At 38.1% G+C, this 20,879-nt stretch overlaps 2 protein-coding genes and 1 non-coding gene across 5 annotated transcripts; 1 reads left to right on the top strand and 2 right to left on the bottom strand.

The window, feature by feature from the left end:
- Positions 1-114: 114 nt before the first annotated feature.
- rab24 (RAB24, member RAS oncogene family) lies at positions 115-12,421 on the bottom strand. 3 transcript variants are annotated; one of them, XM_063487356.1, is made up of 9 exons: positions 12,012-12,421; positions 11,118-11,317; positions 9,514-9,582; positions 8,311-8,389; positions 6,481-6,548; positions 5,714-5,813; positions 4,839-4,889; positions 3,645-3,704; positions 115-2,481 (listed from the first exon to the last, which is right to left on the bottom strand). In XM_063487356.1, the coding sequence occupies exons 2-9, from the start codon at positions 11,232-11,234 to the stop codon at positions 2,414-2,416; spliced, it is 612 nt and encodes a 203-aa protein (XP_063343426.1). In that variant the 5' UTR covers positions 11,235-11,317; positions 12,012-12,421; the 3' UTR covers positions 115-2,413. The 3 variants fall into 3 exon arrangements, with proteins under 3 accessions (XP_063343426.1, XP_063343425.1, XP_063343424.1); XM_063487355.1 differs by having other exon boundaries at positions 117-2,484; positions 11,118-11,245; XM_063487354.1 differs by having other exon boundaries at positions 118-2,484.
- Positions 12,422-13,886: 1,465 nt separating this feature from the next.
- pgrmc1 (progesterone receptor membrane component 1) lies at positions 13,887-19,001 on the top strand. The gene is made up of 3 exons (XM_063487833.1): positions 13,887-14,225; positions 15,956-16,111; positions 16,834-19,001. The coding sequence occupies exons 1-3, from the start codon at positions 13,931-13,933 to the stop codon at positions 16,926-16,928; spliced, it is 546 nt and encodes a 181-aa protein (XP_063343903.1). The 5' UTR covers positions 13,887-13,930; the 3' UTR covers positions 16,929-19,001.
- Positions 19,002-20,032: 1,031 nt separating this feature from the next.
- Positions 20,033-20,143, bottom strand: trnal-caa (transfer RNA leucine (anticodon CAA)). The gene is made up of 2 exons: positions 20,106-20,143; positions 20,033-20,078 (listed from the first exon to the last, which is right to left on the bottom strand). It is a non-coding gene; the product is annotated as a tRNA-Leu (tRNA).
- Between the last annotated feature and the right edge of the window lie 736 nt (positions 20,144-20,879).

Raw genomic sequence — 20,879 nt, 5'->3', positions numbered from 1 at the left:
CATTATTATTTAATTAAAATAAATCACACAAGTCAAGGGTCCAAATTAGTATGTTTTCACTACTATAGATATATAGAAATAGATATATATTTTTTTAATGTGATATTTTGTGAATTATCAAAATTTTCTTTTTTATAACGACAGGACAGTCTGGGCAATAAGTTCCCACAACTTTTTCCATTATTTTCCATTTATTTCTTACAATTTATGCCCGAAGAGTCATGGTGACAGATTTCCTTCATTGCGGCATTTTTTATGCTTTTGAAATTGCACTTATTTTTCTAATACTAAAATATGTCATGGATTAAGTGTGTAGTTAAAACTTATTTATATCAAGAAAAAGGAGAGTTTCACTGGTCAGATCCACTAAAGTGGGCTGTAAGTGGGGGATAAAAGGCCAAACATACCAACCTGAATCAAAAAAGGTTTTTAGTATTCCTCAAATTCACTTCTGTAGGCAAATGTGCGAAGATTTATGCTGATATGCAATCCAATGCCAAAATTGTGCATATACAGTATTTTTGTCAGTCTTTGCCAAATATTACACACAAGCAAAATACTGTGGATCAATTCAAACTTAAAACTTACAATCTATCCGCGTTCTGAAACATTCTTGGAACGAGCCTTTTATTTTTCAGAACAGATGTGGACATCAGTCGTTTTTTAAAAAATATTTGCATCAATATTGAACATCAACACATCAAAGCAGCAACCTACAAGTCCATTGCGCAGTACAACTTAAAAGGCAATAAATTAGTGACTCGAATCTTAAATATAGCTTTAGATGTTTGTGGGACATTACAATGTTAGCCCACGAGGCTTTTCACTGATCGTCCTTCTGCAGAAGAGCTTCTTCCTGAAATCATTTGAACATTCCAAGATTTTCCTGCTAGAAATCTGTCAGACATATTTCTTTCTTTGAGAGATGCATTCAAACTTAGAAAAACAGTAGATTATTTGTAGAAAAGTAACATTCCCTAAAAATGTTCTTTTAGGCAGCTCAGGCCATGCAATTTAATTACAGATATGTGGGCGTGTTGTTAGTCACCTCCTTAAAACCAGCTTATTTTTCGGACATTTTTACAGAAATCGTAGCTTATGATGCAAAACAGATCTGTTTTAGCAGCATTTAGTGTTCTTGCTGTGTTGGACACAGCAATTGGACTTCATACTGGATTTTTTGGGGGGAAAATTTTACACCCAATTCAGGCATTATTATTTAAATTATTTTGTCTTTGGGAATTATGCTTTTTGGGCCACAGTTTTGGGGGGGGGGGGGGGGGGGGTTGTGGGTGTGGGTGCACTACCTTGAGTGGCAACTAGGACAAATGCACAACAAGTCTGAGTAGTGGCAGCGTACGGCGCCTTCGTGGCTGACACATGGCAAAAGATGTACTGTTACTGTAAAGGCCTCTATAAAGAAAAATGTCGTGTGTTTTGCCAGTTTTTCAAGTATTTCACTTAAAAATGCAGCGGGTAGAAAACTAAAAAAGACAAACCAAGATCGTGCCAGAATCTACAACCTTCATCCTGAAGCATGGGCTTAGTTTGGTCTCCACACAGGATTCAAACCCTACTCTTCTGGGTAAAAATTCTTCTGCAAAACCCAATAAGCTACCACATGAATTCTTACTCAGGCTTTTTTTTTTTTTTTTTAACTTAACGGATTGATTTCTTTTAAAGCCTAAAATCCGAGCCTAGAGGAGGTGCATGAGCCTAGCGCCCTCCTGAAAGGTTATTATGGGTCATGTTGCCTACCCCAGCTTTAATTAAGAGCAGGAACACAAGTAGTTTTCTGACACACTTCATCCTAGCTGGCTTCTCCATCTGTGTAGCCTCCACTGAACATGAGCAGGACTGACAGATGGGTTTCCACAACAATGTTAAATACAGTTGGAGGTAAACAAAATCAGCATTTGTAAACAAACCACTCCCCCTCCCAAAACACAGCAACCGCTAAAACACACAGCATCAATCGAGTTATCTCCTTCAGTCTGGCTTCATTGAGGATCCCACACCCTCACCACTGCAGGCTGTTGTCCAAACACAGCGTTGCTTCTGATTGTTTAACACTGTGAACTTGGGGAGGTTTATCGCCCTGTGGGCTGCAGGAAAGTCACAAGTTGATATGGTGATAAATATGAATAACTTGGTGGAAAAAAGTGGGCGTAGTGGTCTTTAAATCCCTCACCACCCAGCAGTTGAGGATCCTCTTCCCAAAAAGTCTTGCAGCTCTCAGTTCGTTATGGCACAAAAGAAAAAAAGAAACATATCCAACAAAGTATAAAGAGTTTTGTTTGATTTCTTTTTTGTGATTTGGTACCACATTCATAGATGAGTTACAGCTTTCCAGCATTTCCAGGTTTGACTCCAGCTGAGGGAATGCAATCACTTCCTGTCCTGCTCCTCAGCATCAGTTGTTGTGACAACAGGAGTAGAAATACGAGTCCTTCTTCTGGCCTAAGTCGACGCCTGTTTCCTCTGCTATGAAACAGAAGTGATAGGACTTTAAATTAGTTTGAGATCACTTTCAGGAGATAAACACATTACATATTGCTTTTACATTTTGATATTTTGTATAGATTAAAGAAAATCCTGCCAAACCTAAGGAAACCTGTTTCACCCATTTCCCATTTAAGTTAATTAGCTGAAAGCTCTAACTTTATATTCACATCTAAAAGACTGGTACTGGTCTTTTTTCCCCCCAAATTTTAGCAACAAAGATAATAGATATATTTCTCCAAAGTCTAAACTTTTCTATAAAGGTCCCGCGTCTACTATATTATAGGTCAGTAATTTGTAACTTACTCCATTTTATGATGGTGTTCCTCAGGGATCATTTCTGGGACCACTGATATGCAAGTATGAATGGCTACTTCATATCACTTGTGTTACAGTTAATTTCTGCTTTTTTTTATTTTGGATTAATACTTTTTAAAAGCCCAAAACGTGATCCCTCATGCACCATCCCATCTGAGCACTAATACTATAGCATCTAAATCTCAGCTATACATTTACCAAACAAAAATTCTTGGACCAAACCCCCCCCCCCCCCAAAAAAAACAATTGGTCTCAGCATTGTTTATTTATTACATATTCTGAAAGGATTTTTATTAATTTTTGTGCAAAAAAGGTTTTTTAAAAAATCCATGAATTTTGTTTGTAAAATGTTATAACTTGATTTCTTATTTTTTTTATTTTAAAAAGTATTTGTTTTAATACTACTAGAAAAAAAATCTTTAGATATAAAGTATGTTGACTTGTATTCCGTATAACTGTATGCTAGTATAACATCATTATATATATGAACTATTGATTTTGATGGAGTAACAACAAATTGCAATAAAGTAAATTAAATATAAAGTCATTAAATAAAAGTCAAGGGCTTTTTTTAAAAAAAAAAAATCCTTTGTTACTTCCATGCTTTTTTTTTTTAATTCAAACATGTTTGTAGATGTGTAAAATTTTAAATATTTTCTGCGCAGATGCTAAACCTTTAACTTTAAAAAATTAGATTTGCCTGAAAGTTCTGCAGTAAATTCTGCTATGGATAACATAACTTCACACAACTTTCCATTACCCTTGCCACATGAATTGATATAAAGATAACAAAAACAATCTGTGTACATGAACGACACGCTTACCTGTCATATACTGGAAAGCAGTGCTGTTGTAATCCTCGGCAACTTTCTGGAATAACTCATCTGGAAAGCAGAGGAAGAATGAGGCCTGTCAGTTTCCATCAGTTCGTATCTGTCATGGCCAACAAAAACAAGCCAACTCACATTCCTAAAACCTGGTGTACAGCACACAATAGCTTCTTTTAGTGTAAGCAGGCTGATAAGAGATGCTCCAAAACCTGCATCCAGCAAGAGAATGCTAAAAGCCACAAAGGAGACAACGCTCTTGTTCTAATTAGACTTTAATCATCAGATTCAGCCGTGGCCTCACACTATAGTACTGGCAAGAATGTACCAATTAATTAATCCATTCATTAAGCTTCTTAGATTAAATATTTTCTCTTGTCAGAAAGTAAATTAAATATGTCTGGCTGTGATTAGCGGAAAATTATGGTGACACTCTTTGATCACACTCGCATAAAAAAAGAGAGAAAAACTCTTAAGTGCAAAAAATTTACCAGTACATATAAAACTATGAAAACTATGTGTGCTAAGAAGTAACTTAAGAAGAACATTTTGGTCCAGTACATGTCAGCTGTTTTGTTTGAAGAAGAAGGGTGTGAAAATATGCACAGATTCTCTCGGATAAACAAAAATAAAATGAATCAGTAACCTACTTTTATGCCATTTTGGTGGATTTTGTCGTGCCAGTTTCTCCCTGTTTGATTCTGGCTACACACACCAATTTAAAAACCTCATGATGCACTACTGAGATCTTCAGCGATCACCCTTTGCAACCTTCCTTCTGCCTCCTGTTTTTGTGAAGAATCGTATGTGTCTAAGTTTGACCCCTGTGTTGCATTTTTACAGACAGAAAAGCTGCCAAAGAGCAACAGTTTTGATACTCTTGAAATGTTTCCAATCAAAAACTGAAGGGCTTTCATTTGCACATACAACACTGCTAAGAAATACATTTAATCCAAAGCTGAGTGGGTATCTGCAGCAGCTTCAAGCGCCTTTTATGAGGAGCTAACTTGTATCTGCCATGTTGTGTTCTGACCATCCTCTGATCATCCTGCATGTTAAGGAAAACATACCCATATTTTTAATGCTACAGCTCACTTCCTCACTCATCAAAACCATGAATGAATGAGGCTGCGGTCAGAGCCAACAACCTGTGTTACATGAAGTCTTCCGGTGACTCGAGGTCGAACTCACCTACATTATTCCCTGTTTTACTGGAGGTCTCAAAGTGCTGTGCACCAATCTCTGTGAATATTAACCAGAACATTCAGGTTAAACATCAGTCAGTCTGAGGCACAAACTTATGTAAGCGGAGAGAAATTGTGTTTGTGTTGCAACTCGGGCTGATCACACAGAGAAAGCAGACAGAAGTTAGAGATTTCTTAACATCCTTTTAACAACATCCAAAGTGTTCACAAATCATTACACAAATCTTTCCCCCAGTTTCAAACATGACAGCGCACGCAGAAATTCCTGTTTCTAAGGTTAAATTATCAACTTTGTCAACACATCTGACTGGTCTCTTAAAGCTGTCTCGCATGCAAATGTTCAAGAAAAAGACAAGAAAATATCAGCACCATTCAAGGAATCAACTATAAATCATTTTTCCACAGCTGAAGAGTGTTTATAGAGTTCAAACACATATTTACAGTATATAAAGTAAGGAAAATGACTCATGTGCTAAACACTCAGGGTATTTTTAAGTGACACTGTGGATACAACTGAAACTGTCTGTGATCGTCTGTAAATTTGTTCACATATAAAAGACAAAGTTGACTAGCTTTATATTAATAAACAACCAAACTAGGCTTTTTATTCTTCCATGTTTTATGTATTTATGTATACATTTTAGAAAATTAGGAGTGCCTCAACTTTAGGAATTTGGAAATTTCAAAAATCAGAAATCAGTAACCTGAAAGAAACCACAAGGCTATTGCTCAATTGTTTTCTTAAGTAATGCATACTGTTAACCGTGCTGATGTTAATTCACTTCTGACCAGGCCACCGTCTCAGAAAGAAAACATGTTACAGCGTAATCTTTCTGCATGTCTACACTCCACTGCGCTCACCTTCAGCAAAGTCCTGAGCGTCGTGGTAGTCGATTTTGCGAAGACTCCGGTCTTCCTGGATCAGGTCGTTCTTGGTGCCACACAGGTAGATCTTACAGTGCTGCAGTGCACAGCACACACCAGAATAAAACACAATGTCCCTTACTGACATGATAGAAATGACAGAAATCCAATGTGGGACTTCAGCTTCAAGTAAACCTCGCTGACAGCAGACTGCGGCCACAGATTGTAATAACACATACATTTATCTAGATCAATAAAACAATCAAATAAAATGAAAACAATCTTCCATAAGGTTGTAGACTGAACTCTTATATTTTTTTTACTACAAACTGAACCATCTGATCCCATCCATCAAGCTGAGTCTTATTTGATTAGATATTGCCTGCTTTAAATATATGATACTTTATATAAAGGGCTGAAATAGAGTTCAGAATGAGACGGTGTTTTTTCAGTGCTTCATTATCCTAACAGATGCATATAAACTGACTGCTTTACAAAATGGAGGCTTGATTACCTCAGAGGTAATTACACTGAAACCCCAATTTAGCAACCAACACAGCCAACTAGCAGAGTTACACCATCATAATATAATTTTATTGTATAAATCGGCTATTGTATAAACGCAATTTGCTAACTTTACTTATGGTGTAAAACTGAATGCCCTCAAAACCCTTTTGAGCTACCATGTTAAGATGACTGTTGGGCGTGTGAAAAAGCACATATCAAATGACGTGTAATCATTTCAATGAAAAAAACCATCTTACCTCCTCGTAGTTTTGCAGCTCTTTGACCCAGAAGCGAGCTCGCTGGAAGCTGCTGCTGTCAGTCAGATCTGAAAGCCAAAAATATACAGCAGAATATACAGTATTCAACATCCTTGTCTAGACACACACATGCACGCGCGCACACACACACACACTCACCAATCCATACAGAGCAGGCACCCCATATTCGTCACACATTAAAACTAACAACCAATCTGTTCATTATTTGTTTGATAATATAATTTATTAAATATGCTGAAAGATAAGGCTATAAGGTGAAATCCAACGTAAGAAGGAGGAAGTTAAAGAAGAAAGATGTTAAACTAAACATCACAGCAGTGTGACTAATCTGCTGGGAAATGACTATCCACCGACTATTTTTACAAAGTTCCCCAATGTGGAACAAAGACACAGATCTGAAAGCAGTTCAGCACCGGACAGTGGCTCTTTGGTTAGAGGCCAACACCACACCAACTAGTTTACTTCTTAACACTCAAGCCAGGATTCCTTGATGCCGATTCTAGGAAATGGGGTAATACACTGAAAGACATATATACTGATAAAGCATTACTGCCGTTCAAAAGGAGTGAGAAATATTGTATCCCCAAACTCAATTTCTTTTGCCACTGACAAATTTGATATTATAGATTGCAAAGCACCACCGTACATATCTTCTATCAGAAAGCTGTGGTTTCAAGTGCCTAAAATGATAGCCGTTGTTACCACCTGTGGTTTTTCCAAGACCTTAGAGATAGATGGAAATGGGACCTGTCTGTCACAATAAATTATAGTGAATGGGAAGATATACAGATTACGGATTGGAATTGAAAACCGGTGCTGCTTGAGAACCGGTTTCAAATTTTCCACAGCACTGTCATATGTGCAACAATGTCATATGTGCACAGTTGAAACAGCCCAAAGCATTGCTTCACAAAGAAAAATTATATCAGTGGTAGCTGTAATCTTGTAATCTGTAACATGATTATTTAAAGTCGGATTAAAATGCCCACAACATGCTAAAACATTTTTCTACACAACAGCTCAAACCTGACATCACAACACCAGTTTGATTTACACTTCGCCTGCTGAAATCATCACCAGGTCGAGTCAGTGTACCTGCCTTTGAAGGATTCTGCTGACTGTTTTACAGAGTGCAGTGATGAGCAGGACGTCTCATTTATGAAATGGAAACTGCTGCCTCGAGTGAGCTGCGGTAGCACTGAGCAGAACTGGTACTGAAGCCAACCCACACTTTCGTTTTGAGCCCTCATAACTTCTGAACTTATGAGGTTGGGAAAACAAAATTTGAAACTAAGAAAAGAAACGCAGGCCAAGCTGACTTGTCACAGTGCTTGTGGTCCCCTTGTAACACATTAACAGTCACGACTCACCTATTAAAAGAACGTATCATGAAATTCAACCTGACTGTGACTGAAAGTGAGTGAACACCATCGACTTTATAAACCAGATATGCGTGTCATAATTATCAGCAACACGGTGCTAATTTGCACACTGGCCAACCTGACATTCTTGATACTGATACTCAAAGCTGCTTAACAAACGCGATTTTGTTGCAACACTGACGTGGTTGTAAAATTGCTCTTAAATGTGTTTTTCAGCCCTAAAAAATGATTGTGCTAACTCGTGTTTTTAGGTTAAGTTTAAGTTACTAGGCACCAAAAACAGTGGAAAAACAAGGACAATTAAGAAGCACCAACTTTCAATGCACACAACAAATATCAGCTGATTTTGACAGGAGGTCAGGGTGAGTATCCAGTGAAGTTATTAACGTAGGAATATCTCCTCTTCACTGTAAAAGTATAGATTTACCATAGCAGACAATGGCGGCTCGAGCTCCTCTGTAGTAGATTCTGCTCATGGCTTCGTAACGCTCTGACCCAGCTGTGTCCTGAGTGGGAAACACAAGAGAAGAGATGAACTAACTGGAACTGGAACCTAAACGGTGATGAAATGATCAGGAGAGAAGCCTTGACTTTTTGTTTAAAGCTATAATAAACAGCTCAAATGCTTTATCTTTATTCCACAACAGGCCGTGGTTTCAAAATTTTACAGGTCAAATTAATATTATGCATTTTTTTACCTCCATTCTCATTACCATTTATATGAGATATGATAAAACCACTTTCATTAATAATTATTTGCATCCACCCACACACACGCCATCATTTTTACAGTTTCCACATTCACACAGGGAAACCATTTGTTTAGCTTCTGACTTTTAATCTTTTAGCAGGTTGAGTCAGGACAGCTATGCAGAGAGTTCTTCTAACTGGCACTAACATCGACTAATTTAAATTAAAGTTAAGATACATTAATACTGGGTACATGCTGATGACATTAATCTATTCTGAAAGGAAAATTCATAATCATCAACCTTCAGTTAGGTAGTAATTTAAGTATGATTATAAAAAGATATAAAGAGGCTGTTGTTTTGGTTATTTCCTAAAATAGAAACCAGGTAGTCAGTTAAAAGCTAGGTCTTTGGAAATGTGATCAACACAAACAACACAAAGGCCTGTAGGGACAAAAGCATAACATGGGGTGGAGACAAGTCAGCTTGGCTGATGGTGCACAAAAAGGAAAATTCTGGACCTTTTATTGGAATACATACATAAGGTTTTATTGTGTTGAGGAAGTTTTGGTTGTGACATAGCAAAGCTTAGCAATATTAGTTCTCTTGGTTCCAATAACTTTGAAGCTGTGACACCATGAGTGCAGTGGTTAGTTGGGTTTGGAAAAAATAAGCCAAGTTACTGTTAGTATGAACCTTTTAACAGCATAAAGTAGCAACTTCAGCAGGACAAATGACAGCGGACTGGCTTTGCTCTTACTCATGGCTATTTTCTGGTCTTCAAACAGAGGAAATTTTGAAAAAAGAAAAAAGGGAAATACACGAAATTCCTTTTTGGGTTCATGAATCTTCCATCAGCTCATTGAACTGCAAGAAAGGGATCAAATGTGAAACGACTGACTATCACAAAGCATGTGCATTTTAGACAGCCTCTAACTCACCCATATTCCAAGCGTAATCACTTTCTCTCCCACCTGGATTGGCTTGGCAACAAAAGCAGCACCGATGGTCTGTCAGAAAGAGAGAAGCAGTGGGGTTAGATACTGCAAACATATGATATGACTGCTTTCAGCCATGTTAGATTGATATTTGTCAGATGATATGTGGATTTCGTTTTTTCTTAAAGCTTTTCTCATTTCTCTAATTTGTGCCTCCTCGAAATGGACGCAGGTTTTGACACAGAAATCAATCTCATTGCATCATACTGAAAGACTTCATGTGTCCTAAAATCCATCTGGAGGACAGAGGAAAGGAAGAGAGGTGGCTTGCTGGAGGAGCTTTAAGTAAAGATCCACAGGTGTTTTCTACATGAGTGTTGTAGGAAATGTAAGCAATATCTAGATTTTCCAGAAAATCCTAAATATGCACTTTGAATAACATTAAAAGCTATTTTTTTTTTTATCATTTTGAAGTTAATTGTTTTTTGTTTCCATTTGTAGATTTTAAACATGATGTGTGTTTACTTACGTTTTCTATTTTAGTGTTTGTGTTTTTGGAGACTTGGAAGGCTAACAGGTTTGCCTAAACCAGAAAGCACTTTGGGTTAACTCCTGCAGCTTTAAAGAAACGGGTGTGACACCTAGCTGTAATAAACGAACCATGGTGGGAAAAATACTTGATTATTTGAGATGATTAATTGGATCATCAAACTTTCTGCACCTCACAGTATTGTCACATGGTGCAATTAGAAGTGGTCCAAGATATAAAACAAGTGCCATCAATCCTGTTGGGTCTAAGAAAACAATTTATGATGCAGTCATATTTAATTGGAATCACTTTAAAATAAGGCACATAGGTGAAGATGGCTCACTTTGTTAAAAGCCTGTTGCATTGCCCACACCTAAGCTCGAGGAGTCGAGAATAAATAAACTGTTAAGAGAGAACGAGAGAGGTCAACACTGTGAGGATAAAACCAATACTTTCACACTCTCACATGGAGAAAGTCATCAACACAGCAGCTTCCTTTACGAGATAGAATTGAGGATGTCTGGCTCATAGGTGCACAGCTGCAGAAATGAGTGAGCTGGAGCCTTAAATCCTTAGGTGGGGCCTCCTGGTTGTTCCAGACCTACATCTGAAGGTGCCCACTTTGGAATTACCTACCTGAGGAGATTAGGCTTGCAGAGTGGGTAACCACCTCTTAGAACTCTCTTTGACTTGATGTCTTACCTTATAGTTTTGCCTTCTAGGCTCCCTTTATTCTTTTCTTATACATGTATAAGTTTACATTTTTTGTCCAACTTTAATGTTTGGATCTACCATTGATAGTTCTGTGTTTGTCTGTTTGTCAAAGCCGTTTGCAAAGGTGGTATATATAAAATGTTTACTATACTGTTATCATTTATGCAAAATGCAGCATTAGCTTGCAGAAATGTACTAAAACATTACTGCAACCCTACTTCCTGTCAGAGCTTTGATGCATTGAAACAATCACAGACTTGATCTTCTGTTACCACAGCCTCCCTGGGGCTAAAGTTAAAACTGAAGCCCTTCATGGAGGCAGCAGACCAACATGGAAAATTGAAGTGGAGCAGCTGACACTCACATTCTGGTACGGGCCCACCAAGAAGCGATGGTGAACATATCTCTCCACCAGACTCGTCTTCCCTACGCTCTCTTTTCCTAGCATCACCACTTTGACGTCCACTCGCATCGCGGTCATAACGACGGCGTCTGGAAAAGCCAGAGGAGAGACCACGGCACAGCAAACAAGGGAGAGCAGAGGGAAGTTGATTTATAAGGCAGCTGAAAAGAGAAAATACACGAGTTAGAGACTGAACTTTTAAATCATGCACTGGAAACAATGAGAAATTATGAACTTAAATCCTCACCCCTTCTGTAGAAGTCTGTTAACACTATAGTTACTTCACAGGGAATCTCACAATCATTTTGTTACGATTGAATCTCTGGATGCATTTTTTTTCTTATTTTTTCAAAGATGAAAGTGAAACAAAACTGCAGCAGTAAGACCCAACCCTCAAAAACCTACATAAAAGTGGCAAAGAAAAAAGGTACAATTGTAGTCTTAATTTCTAGTTTAATCTGACTAACAACATAAAACACGAATTATTTCCTTTAAAATTATAGCTACTATTGCATAACTGCTGCACTTGTCATTGAAAATAACCACTAATTATCATAACGTAGATTAAATATTTATACACTATATACTTTTAAGATAACCTGAATTTAAAAGGAAAAACTAAGTCTTACTAGGTGTATTTCTATTCCTGAGATATAGAGTTAGCTTTAATTTGAGTTTTACTAAAGTCTCTTTCTTTTATTTTCTCTTAACAAAAAAAAAAGCAAAGGTGTGGTTTTACTACCTCGCATGAAGCTAGAAATGATCCAGCTAGCTTACTTGCTCAAACACGGCCGAACACAGGGTTTCAGGGCTCCCGAGTTGGGCTAGCCTACATATAAAAACACCAAAACTCACCGGGTAGCTAGCTTGACTCAACAAATCTCTCGTAGCATCAGATCTCCTCCCAGCAGGAACCAAAACCAAGGCTGAACCCCGTCTATCAAATCCGCTTTAAAGTAAACACAGCAGCCGTCGGCTCGCTCTTCATCTCTGCTCCCAGCCTCGCAGAGCCGGGTGGTGTTAGTACTGGTAGCGCTGGCGGTTAGCTCGGTTCACGTTATTATTGTTGCGCAATGAGTGAAAATATAAACAAGCCTTCAGTCAGCTGAGCGTGTTACCGGAACACACGGGAGCCAACTGGTCATGGTTTCTGGTTATCAGGAATCCAGTCCTCTGGAAACAGGTCCAGGTTACTGCCGCTGGGGCGGACACGAAGCTGAGTGCCGTCTCTGTGAGGAAAAAAATCGCCAGCTGAGCTTTGTTTGTTTGGGTGGGAACCAAAGACCGGAGAGAGGCGGTTTCCAGGAGGAAGTGGACCGAGTTTCATGACACAATCGACGGATGTTGAAAGCCACAAATGACCCTACCACAACCACAGCTTTTTACTGGTATTATTTAATTCAGTCTGCCTGTGTGCACCTTAATCTCATCAGAAAACCACCAAGAATTTTTAAAAAGACTTAAATCTAGAAGAATACAAGATTACAAGTTACACACGTAATAATAATAATAATAATAATAATAATAATAATAATAATAATAATATGTATTTATTTAGCATATTATACAATTAATTCATAAATATATTTATCTCAAGCATTAATTATTGAATGAGACCACCAGGCACAAGAAAAGGATCCACTTTTTTAAACTTTATTTTATAAAAATATTTTTATTCAAAAGTAACAGAGAGTCACAAAAAGACAAAACAACCAAAAACACTTTTATACCGTTTTCAAAGAAGCGCGTTTCTGTCATTTTGCGTCTCTGTGTTTGTTTTATGTGTGTTGCTTTGTTTAATTTGTTTGTGTTTGTCTTATAATAACATAACTTTGTTGTGGTGGTCATTTTTATCTCTTTTAATAGGAATATGTAGCCACTGTGTAGTTGTGCTGGGACCTTCTAAACATTTTAAGCCTGTTTTTGTTTAAATTTACTTCTTTTCTTTTTTTAAAATATATCTTTATTATTATTATTTATTTATTCTGTTTTGGAACTAATTAAAGACTTATCATATTAATCAGTCCTAACACAGAATAATTGTTAGTTTTTTGTGTAAAGTTATCAATATAAAAGATTGTATGCAGAATGTCAGACTGTGCCGTGTAGTTTATTTTGATATCCATTTTTCTAAAGTATGTAAACAAAACTTTTAGAAATTGGACAGATGTTCCAGACGTTTCACCTGATATATTACAGAAATAAGCACCTGACTCTTATAAAACTCCACAACTGAAAAAACTGGTACAGGTTGTATGATAGATTATTGACGATATCCACCACAGGACCAAGGACATTGATTTAATTCGGGGACCAAATGAAGAAAACAAAGACCACGTACACAAAAAAGACAAGATGCAGTCAAAAACATCCAAAATGAACACAAATGAATTAAGAAGCATTTGTATAAATTTGCATCTCTGTATTTATTTTATGTGTTGTTTTGTTTAATTTGTTTGTGGTTGTATTACATAACTGTTTGTAGTCTTTTATATCTTCTTTTAGTGGTGGTTTCATGTCGCACCGTAGCTTCCTTGTTGTTTTTGGCGCTTTTTATACTTTTTTTGGCCTCCACAGACGATTGCTACATGGACAAGGTACGATATCTATGGAGGCACTTAGAAGAACGTTGATTGGTCCTGTAAGGGTGAGAGAGAACTGTGATTGGTCCAGGGATCACAAGCGCTGGCTCGGCCCAAAGGCGTTAAGTAGTGTGAGGTCAGGCTCCACCAATCCCACCCAGCACACACGGTGCAGGGGAAAGAGACGACAACATGGCCGAAGCAGAGAGTAGCGAGTTAACTTCTGGTGGAATTTTTCAGGAGATCTTCACTTCTCCGCTGAATCTGACCCTGCTCAGTCTCTGCTTGTTCCTTTTGTACAAAATCTTCCGCGGGGACAAACCGCCGGAGCTCAGCGAGGAGGACAAACCACTGCCCAAAATGAAGAAGAGAGATTTTACGCTTGCGGAGCTGAAGCCCTACGATGGGCTGCAGAACCCGCGGATCCTCATGGCCATCAACGGCAAAGTGTTTGACGTGACCAGAGGGAAGAAGTTCTACGGACCAGGTAACGTTCGCGCGAGCCGTGCGCGTGCAGTGGTTACTAACTGTGGTGCCCTCGTGCCACGAACAAAACCAACGGCAGTTAGTTTAGCGTGGGTTTTACTTTAGTTACTATCGCCAAATGCAAAAAACTGTTGCTGCTTGGCACAACTTTTAGTTGACTTATGTGTCTTGGAGCTGGCGCCACACCCCCTTTAGTTGTTTAACTGAGATCCCGTTTCATAACAGAGGGGCTGTGGTGGCCTTGGAGCCAGAGATCGTCTATGAAGACGTTGAGTTCTCCTTAGAAAAAAGGCTTGATCCCTGCAATGTTTAAAACATACCTGATGCTTCTTCTGTCCATAGAAGAGTCCAGTCTATTAGGGGTTTAAAACTGCAGTAGGGACCATTCAGGGTTTTATATGAGCCCGGGGGCATCCAGGTATTATAGTAAAAGCACAACACTATGTACTGTGCGGATGGAGGACATAATATAGGAGTCAAAATATTGGTGCCTTCAGAGCCTGACACAAAGAAGATAGACTCTCTGATTGGTCTGAATGTGCTGTTAACATGTAGTTAATGTCTTAATAGCTGTTATCTTTCTTTTTTATAGCTTTACATTTGGACTACTTTGAATTAATTGACTTTAAATATGTTTTTTGTAGTGACTAAGCAGAATTGATCTAAAACTCACTGCACCATCTTATGGTACAAACTGTTATTACACAAAAGTACAACCCAGCCCTGGTTCAGTTTCACTTGATGTCTCATCAATGCAATACACAACGCTTTGGACACAGATATAGCAGTTGTTTCTGATGATAGCTTTACAGAAAATGGACAACAATACGTTTAAACCAAACAAAATCACTTAAGCTGCACATTCCCATTTCTGAAAACCACTTTCTAAGAGGATGAAATGAAAGAGTGAAAATCACCAGGACTGTCATCTTTAACAAGTTTTTTTGAAGTTCCATTTAATTAATAAAAGCCGAAAATATGTTTAGCAAATGGCCAAAAATATAAAGAAAAGTCTGAGGCCGTGAAAACACAAGACTTAAAAATTAGGTAAGTAAAGTAAGTATCTGGATGTGGATGATATGATTTCCTGGACACAGTCAATTTTCTCTGTGACTTTTCACTTGTGTGGAAACGGGCACAGAGTGAGCACTCTCGGGTTTTGTCTTATCTAAGAATGTAACCTCTGTTGCGTGTAACCTCTGGACAACATGATAGTCATCTGTCACGCAGATTTTCTTAGTGCACTCCACACCCTGCCCTGTAGCCTAAATTCCACGGTTTGTCTCATTTCAGGAGTTTGGATCATTTATATTAAAATTTGCCCTCAAGTTGAAAAAGCTTTGGCAGCTCTCGAGGAAAACTTTAGGACTGGCTGTTGTTTGCTGTTGGGGGGGGGGGGGCAAATAAGGCTGATTAACTCTATATGCTGATATTTTTGTTATATCTTTTAAATAAATCCAAACTGAGGCAGGTGGTTACTCACCTCAGAAATATGAACATCACCACCCTGCTCATCTTAGTTCAGTATACTCTGGGATAAGACAGCATTCGTTAGGAGTTTTAAACACCCTCAATGATATGAACCACATCTTTGGGGGGGGGATTTATCATTATCTGTATTTGAAATAACCTTTTTTTAACGTCAGGTTTTTCCTCTGTTATTTAAAGACAAATATTCAAGATATTTTCCCATGCACGATCATCTGATCGTATGTCTTCCTCACCTTGCAGATGGACCGTACGGAGTGTTTGCAGGCAGAGATGCATCCAGAGGTCTGGCAACCTTCTGCCTGGATAAGGAGGGCCTGAAAGATGAACACGATGACCTGTCGGACCTGAACTCCATGCAAAAGGAGAGCCTTTCTGATTGGGAGTCTCAGTTCACCAGTGAGTGGAAGATAAAGCACACTGTCAGGTTATTAGGGTCCAAAAATGCCACAGAAAAAAAAGAGGGCAAGGCCTCTTAATTTAAACATGATTTACAATTCTGGTGTATTTTATAATTTACTAAGCATTTATAGAAAATAAAGCCTGTACTTAGATCAACCAGGGTTTCAGTTAACAAGTATGTCAGGCAGTTTGATTTGCCAGCTCTTAATCCATTATCTCCCTTTACCCTTTAGCCACAAATATTTATTTTCCTCACTGTCAGTAGCCTGTTATCAGATTAAAAGGATATCAGATTACAACTGGATTGCTTTAAGATTGTTTCCCATCATGCTCGTAGTGCAAATTTGCAAAAACCTGTTGGAACCATGGAGGTGAAAAAGGAAGAGATTTTGGCCATCTCTGCCATTTATGTGTTCAGGGCTTTATCCTGAAACAGCCCAGAAGCACAGAGAGAGCGATCAATGAATGTCACTGCTTGTATGAGCTTAAACAAAATTGCAGTGATAAAATGTTTGATTTTCATAAGAAAATGAGGAAAAAGAGTAACTTGAGGCGGCTCTGGTTGAGTTTTATGGCCACCTCACGCAGGTGGCCTTGGTGTGAGGTCACATTAATAAAGTGAGACAGCTGCAGATCGCAATGTGCAGACCTTGGCTGTTTTCTCTTCAGTTCTTTTTTCTTTCTTTTTTTTTAAATTAGATTTTTGTTCTACATTTCAGTGAAGTACGACTACATCGGCAAGCTTCTGAAGCCAGGAGAGGAGCCAACGGAGTACACCGATGACGAGGAAGGAAAAAACAAGAAGGCGGACTAAAACATGAACCGTGACCACAAGGGGGAACAAGATGCCTTAATGTATATTGGTAATTTGATAACCCTAATAGGGTCGCTGAAAACTCTTCCACCTTCTGTCCATCTCCCACTACTTTTGGACCAATCTCGGCTTGTATACAATGACTGAATTCAGTTTATCTTTATTAATCTCGTCTGAAGGCATTAACGGTTAGAAATGCAGCTTTCTAATGTAGAGTTCTTTAATTGTTTAGAGCTGTTACTGTAATCTCTCAAACACTGATCCACCAACCAATCCCAGCGTTTTGTTGAGCTCCTGGTAGTTATGTGGTGCTGAAAAAGGTGATCAGCTCATCTTGATGGTTGCCAGGTTTCACTGAAGGGTCTCAGGAAGCGATTTTTGGTTAAAATCAAGAAAAATGTACTCCAGGTCTGAAGCAGGACAGCCAATGTCAGAGTCAGAATTCTGGTATTTTTGAGTTTACTCCCATTGTGGTGCCACTGTTTTGTTTTTTTTAAAATACAGTTTTGTCCTGCATACTTGCATATATTGGATCTTTCTCAATTCAATTCACTTTTAATTTTATAGGCTCAAATCACAATAACAGTTGCCTCAAGGCACTTTATGTTGTAAAGACCCTACAATAATACACTAATTATAGACCAATAGTTGCGTTTTAATGCACATGTCTGTTTTAAGCTAAAAGACTATCAAATCACAGAACTGTCTCCATAGGTAACAGCCCTCTTTACCTTCTCCAGCAGTGTCACTCTACATGTTATACCCTCTGCCATTCCTGCTACCTGGTGAAAGCAACTTGTTTTAGTTTAAAGGTATTAAAGTACTAAAGTATTTAGCTGATTTGCAACTTCATATTTTTATTGCTGCACTCTGTTAGAGTGACTTTTCATCTTTTATAGTTCAAAGTAATCCTTATTTATCCTACGACAGAGACTTTCAGACACAGCCAACCTTTTTTCTGATTGGCTGCCCATCAGAAACACCAGGCAGAGTTCTGTGCCTGAGATAACCATATTGCGGACATCCCCTCTCTGTGACCTCACAGAGACCCAAAAGTAGAAAAAACTGTCTGAAACTGAGCAGTGTAAAGTCTGAACCTTTGGCTCACAGGGGTTACTTGTACATTTGAGTCTTTGGGCGTGTGTGATATGAAAATCCATTGCTGTAAGATGACATAAATCACAGGAAATAATAATACACTGCCCTTGACACAGACTTGCATCATTAAATCAAGGCCTTAAAGGAGGTAGTCTAAACACTGCTGGTGTCATTGTTCTGTAGCCGCTACATTGTGCAGTCCTTAACATGATAAGTTAAATCTAAAACCCGTCCATTGTCACTTTAATTATAAGTGTAAGTACATTTTCCTTACAAACTACATCTAAATTTCACATCAGGCCTGTTGTACTGATGATCTCTGAAGATTTGTACCTGCATGCATGTTCAAACTGTAAGAGGATGATGATGTACCATAGGTCTGTTATCCCTACCCTTCAAATTATTCCTAACAGTTCCTGTAGCTAAAAAAAAATATTTCAAGTATAAAGGTCAAATTTTGCATGGCGTAATTAAATACACTAAATCTGTCCCACAAAATGAGCTGATTTTGAGGGGATTTGGTGGGAACTTTTAACAAAAGTAGTAGACATGTAAAAACCTTGTCAGTAAATGAATTAGAAAAAATGCGTAATGGTAAGTGCGGTCACCATGGTGCTCCTTTAAACGAACAAACATTTGGAAATTTTTTCCCCCCATTTATTCTGTTTACCTTGATTTTAACACTAAATCTATGATGACAGAGAGACCAAAACCAACCCTCAGATCAGCTGTCATGGACGTAACAGCTAAACTTTGAAACGTTTTCAAGCCTTCAGACGTGAGTTCATTTGTAACTCAGGAGTTGTTTCTGACTGTAGAAAAATGTTTTCTTCTATGTAACTTCCATTTAAAACAAACAAAACATCCAATATGTTGACATTCCTGGTATGCGTATATATGTTATTCATCATACAGTCATACTGTTATAATCCTGAAATGACGTTTTGATTTAATAAAAAAAAACTACAAAATGAAGACTTGACTGTCTTGTGTCTTTCTATATCTATATTTAGATTTTTATTGAACATGTTTACATGCCTTTATGTTTATGCCCAATTCCGACCCTACCATCTGAGTGGCTCAGCACAAATTAAGACTCATTAGACCATGTGATGCTTTTCCAGTCTCCTATTTGCCGAATCCACGCAAGCTCTTCTGACAGGAGTGGCACCCAGTGTGGTCTTTTCCTGCTGTAGCCCATCTGGTTTAAGTTTCAGTGTGTTGTGTGCTCAGAGATGCTCTTCTGCATACCGCGGTTATAATGAGTCGTGTCATGGTGTGAGGACAACAACCTTACCTTCAACACTGATAAGACAAAGGAGATGATAGTGGACATGAGGAAGAACAGCAGCACTACTGCTATGGACTGCCCTCGAGATGAAGGTTCAGAAGTGTGAAATCTAGAACATCCCGACTCAACAACTCCTTTTTCCCCACTGCTATCAGACTCCTGAACAGCTGACCTACCTCAACTGCAATTTTGCACATCAGGTCGCTTTGCACATTAAGCTCCTTTGTACATCCATCGACATCTGCGTACCACACTTTTCTTCACTTAATTATTTGTACTTATTTATCTTTTTATTATTTTTTTATCCTTATTTTATCTTTTTTATTTATTTTATCTTGTTCTTTTACCCCTTACCTAACTTGGCATTTGTGAATGGACAGCAAAGGAAGAATTTCATTTCTTCTGTACTGACAATAAACACTTTGAATTTGAATTTGAGTTTCTGTTACCTTCCTGTTACAGCATACCGACCTGTCCTGATAATATTAAATGAAAAATACAATATATTTGGCAGAGAAGACACCCATATGTGATTTCATTCACTTCGTATTTATATTTCAACAAGCAACGAAATTTTTCAAGCATGAAACTTAAAACAATGACGTTCACCTGTGCCAAGTTTTATAAATTCATACTATAGCTGAAAATTAACTATTAACCTACTTAGCCTATCCTAATCATTTTGTATTATCAATTTTAACCAAAAAAAGGTATGTGTCAGAAGTGGGATTCGAACCCACGCCTCCATTCGGAGACCAGAAGTCCCGTTTCTGCGGAAGGAGATTATCCTTGAGTCTGGCGCCTTAGACCACTCGGCCATCCTGACACGGTGCTCAATGATGATGTTAGTAGGGCTTTTAACACTAACACTCTGTAGCCTATGATTTGATTTGATTGTAATATATGTCGTTATATTTCTTAACATAAGCAACTGCCAGTTATGTGAACGTATTTTACAACTTTAGCTCAGCTTAAAGTCCGTATTTATCTTCTGTGTTCACGTTTAACGTTCAGACTTTATCTGCGCATGCTCGTTTTAGGACTCGTGATGATGCTGCGTTCAGGGAACGGAGAAGAGTGGGATAAATATGAAGTCATTTATATTAAGATAAGATAAGATAACCTTTATTAGTCCCACTCGTGGGAAATTTGTTTTGTCACAGCAGGAAGTGGACAGTGCAAAAGTTCTGAAGCAAAAATTAGAATACAATAAGAATAAATACAGTACACAACTGTACAGAATAGAATAAAATAAAATACTATATACAGTAGAATAAAATAGAATAAAATATACAATAGGATAAAAGTAGAATACAAATGCTGTATACAACTGAGTAAAAATACAACGATGCCAGAAAGGAATATTGCACTTAGTGTTATTGCACATGTGTGGGTGTGTGTGTTTGATCAGTTAAAGTCTTTGTTGTGGAGTCTGACAGTAGTGGGGAGGAAAGACCTGCGAAATCTCTCCGTCCCACACCGTGGGTGCCTGCCACTGAAGGAGCTGCTCAGTGCTGTCACAGTCTCCTGCATGGGGTGGGAGATGTTGTCCAACAATCTTT

This window comes from Pelmatolapia mariae, linkage group LG10_11 (genome assembly GCF_036321145.2).
Source record: "Pelmatolapia mariae isolate MD_Pm_ZW linkage group LG10_11, Pm_UMD_F_2, whole genome shotgun sequence".
In the NCBI taxonomy this organism is placed as follows: Eukaryota; Metazoa; Chordata; class Actinopteri; order Cichliformes; family Cichlidae; genus Pelmatolapia; species Pelmatolapia mariae.
This window is presented reverse-complemented; position numbering and strand designations above follow the sequence as displayed.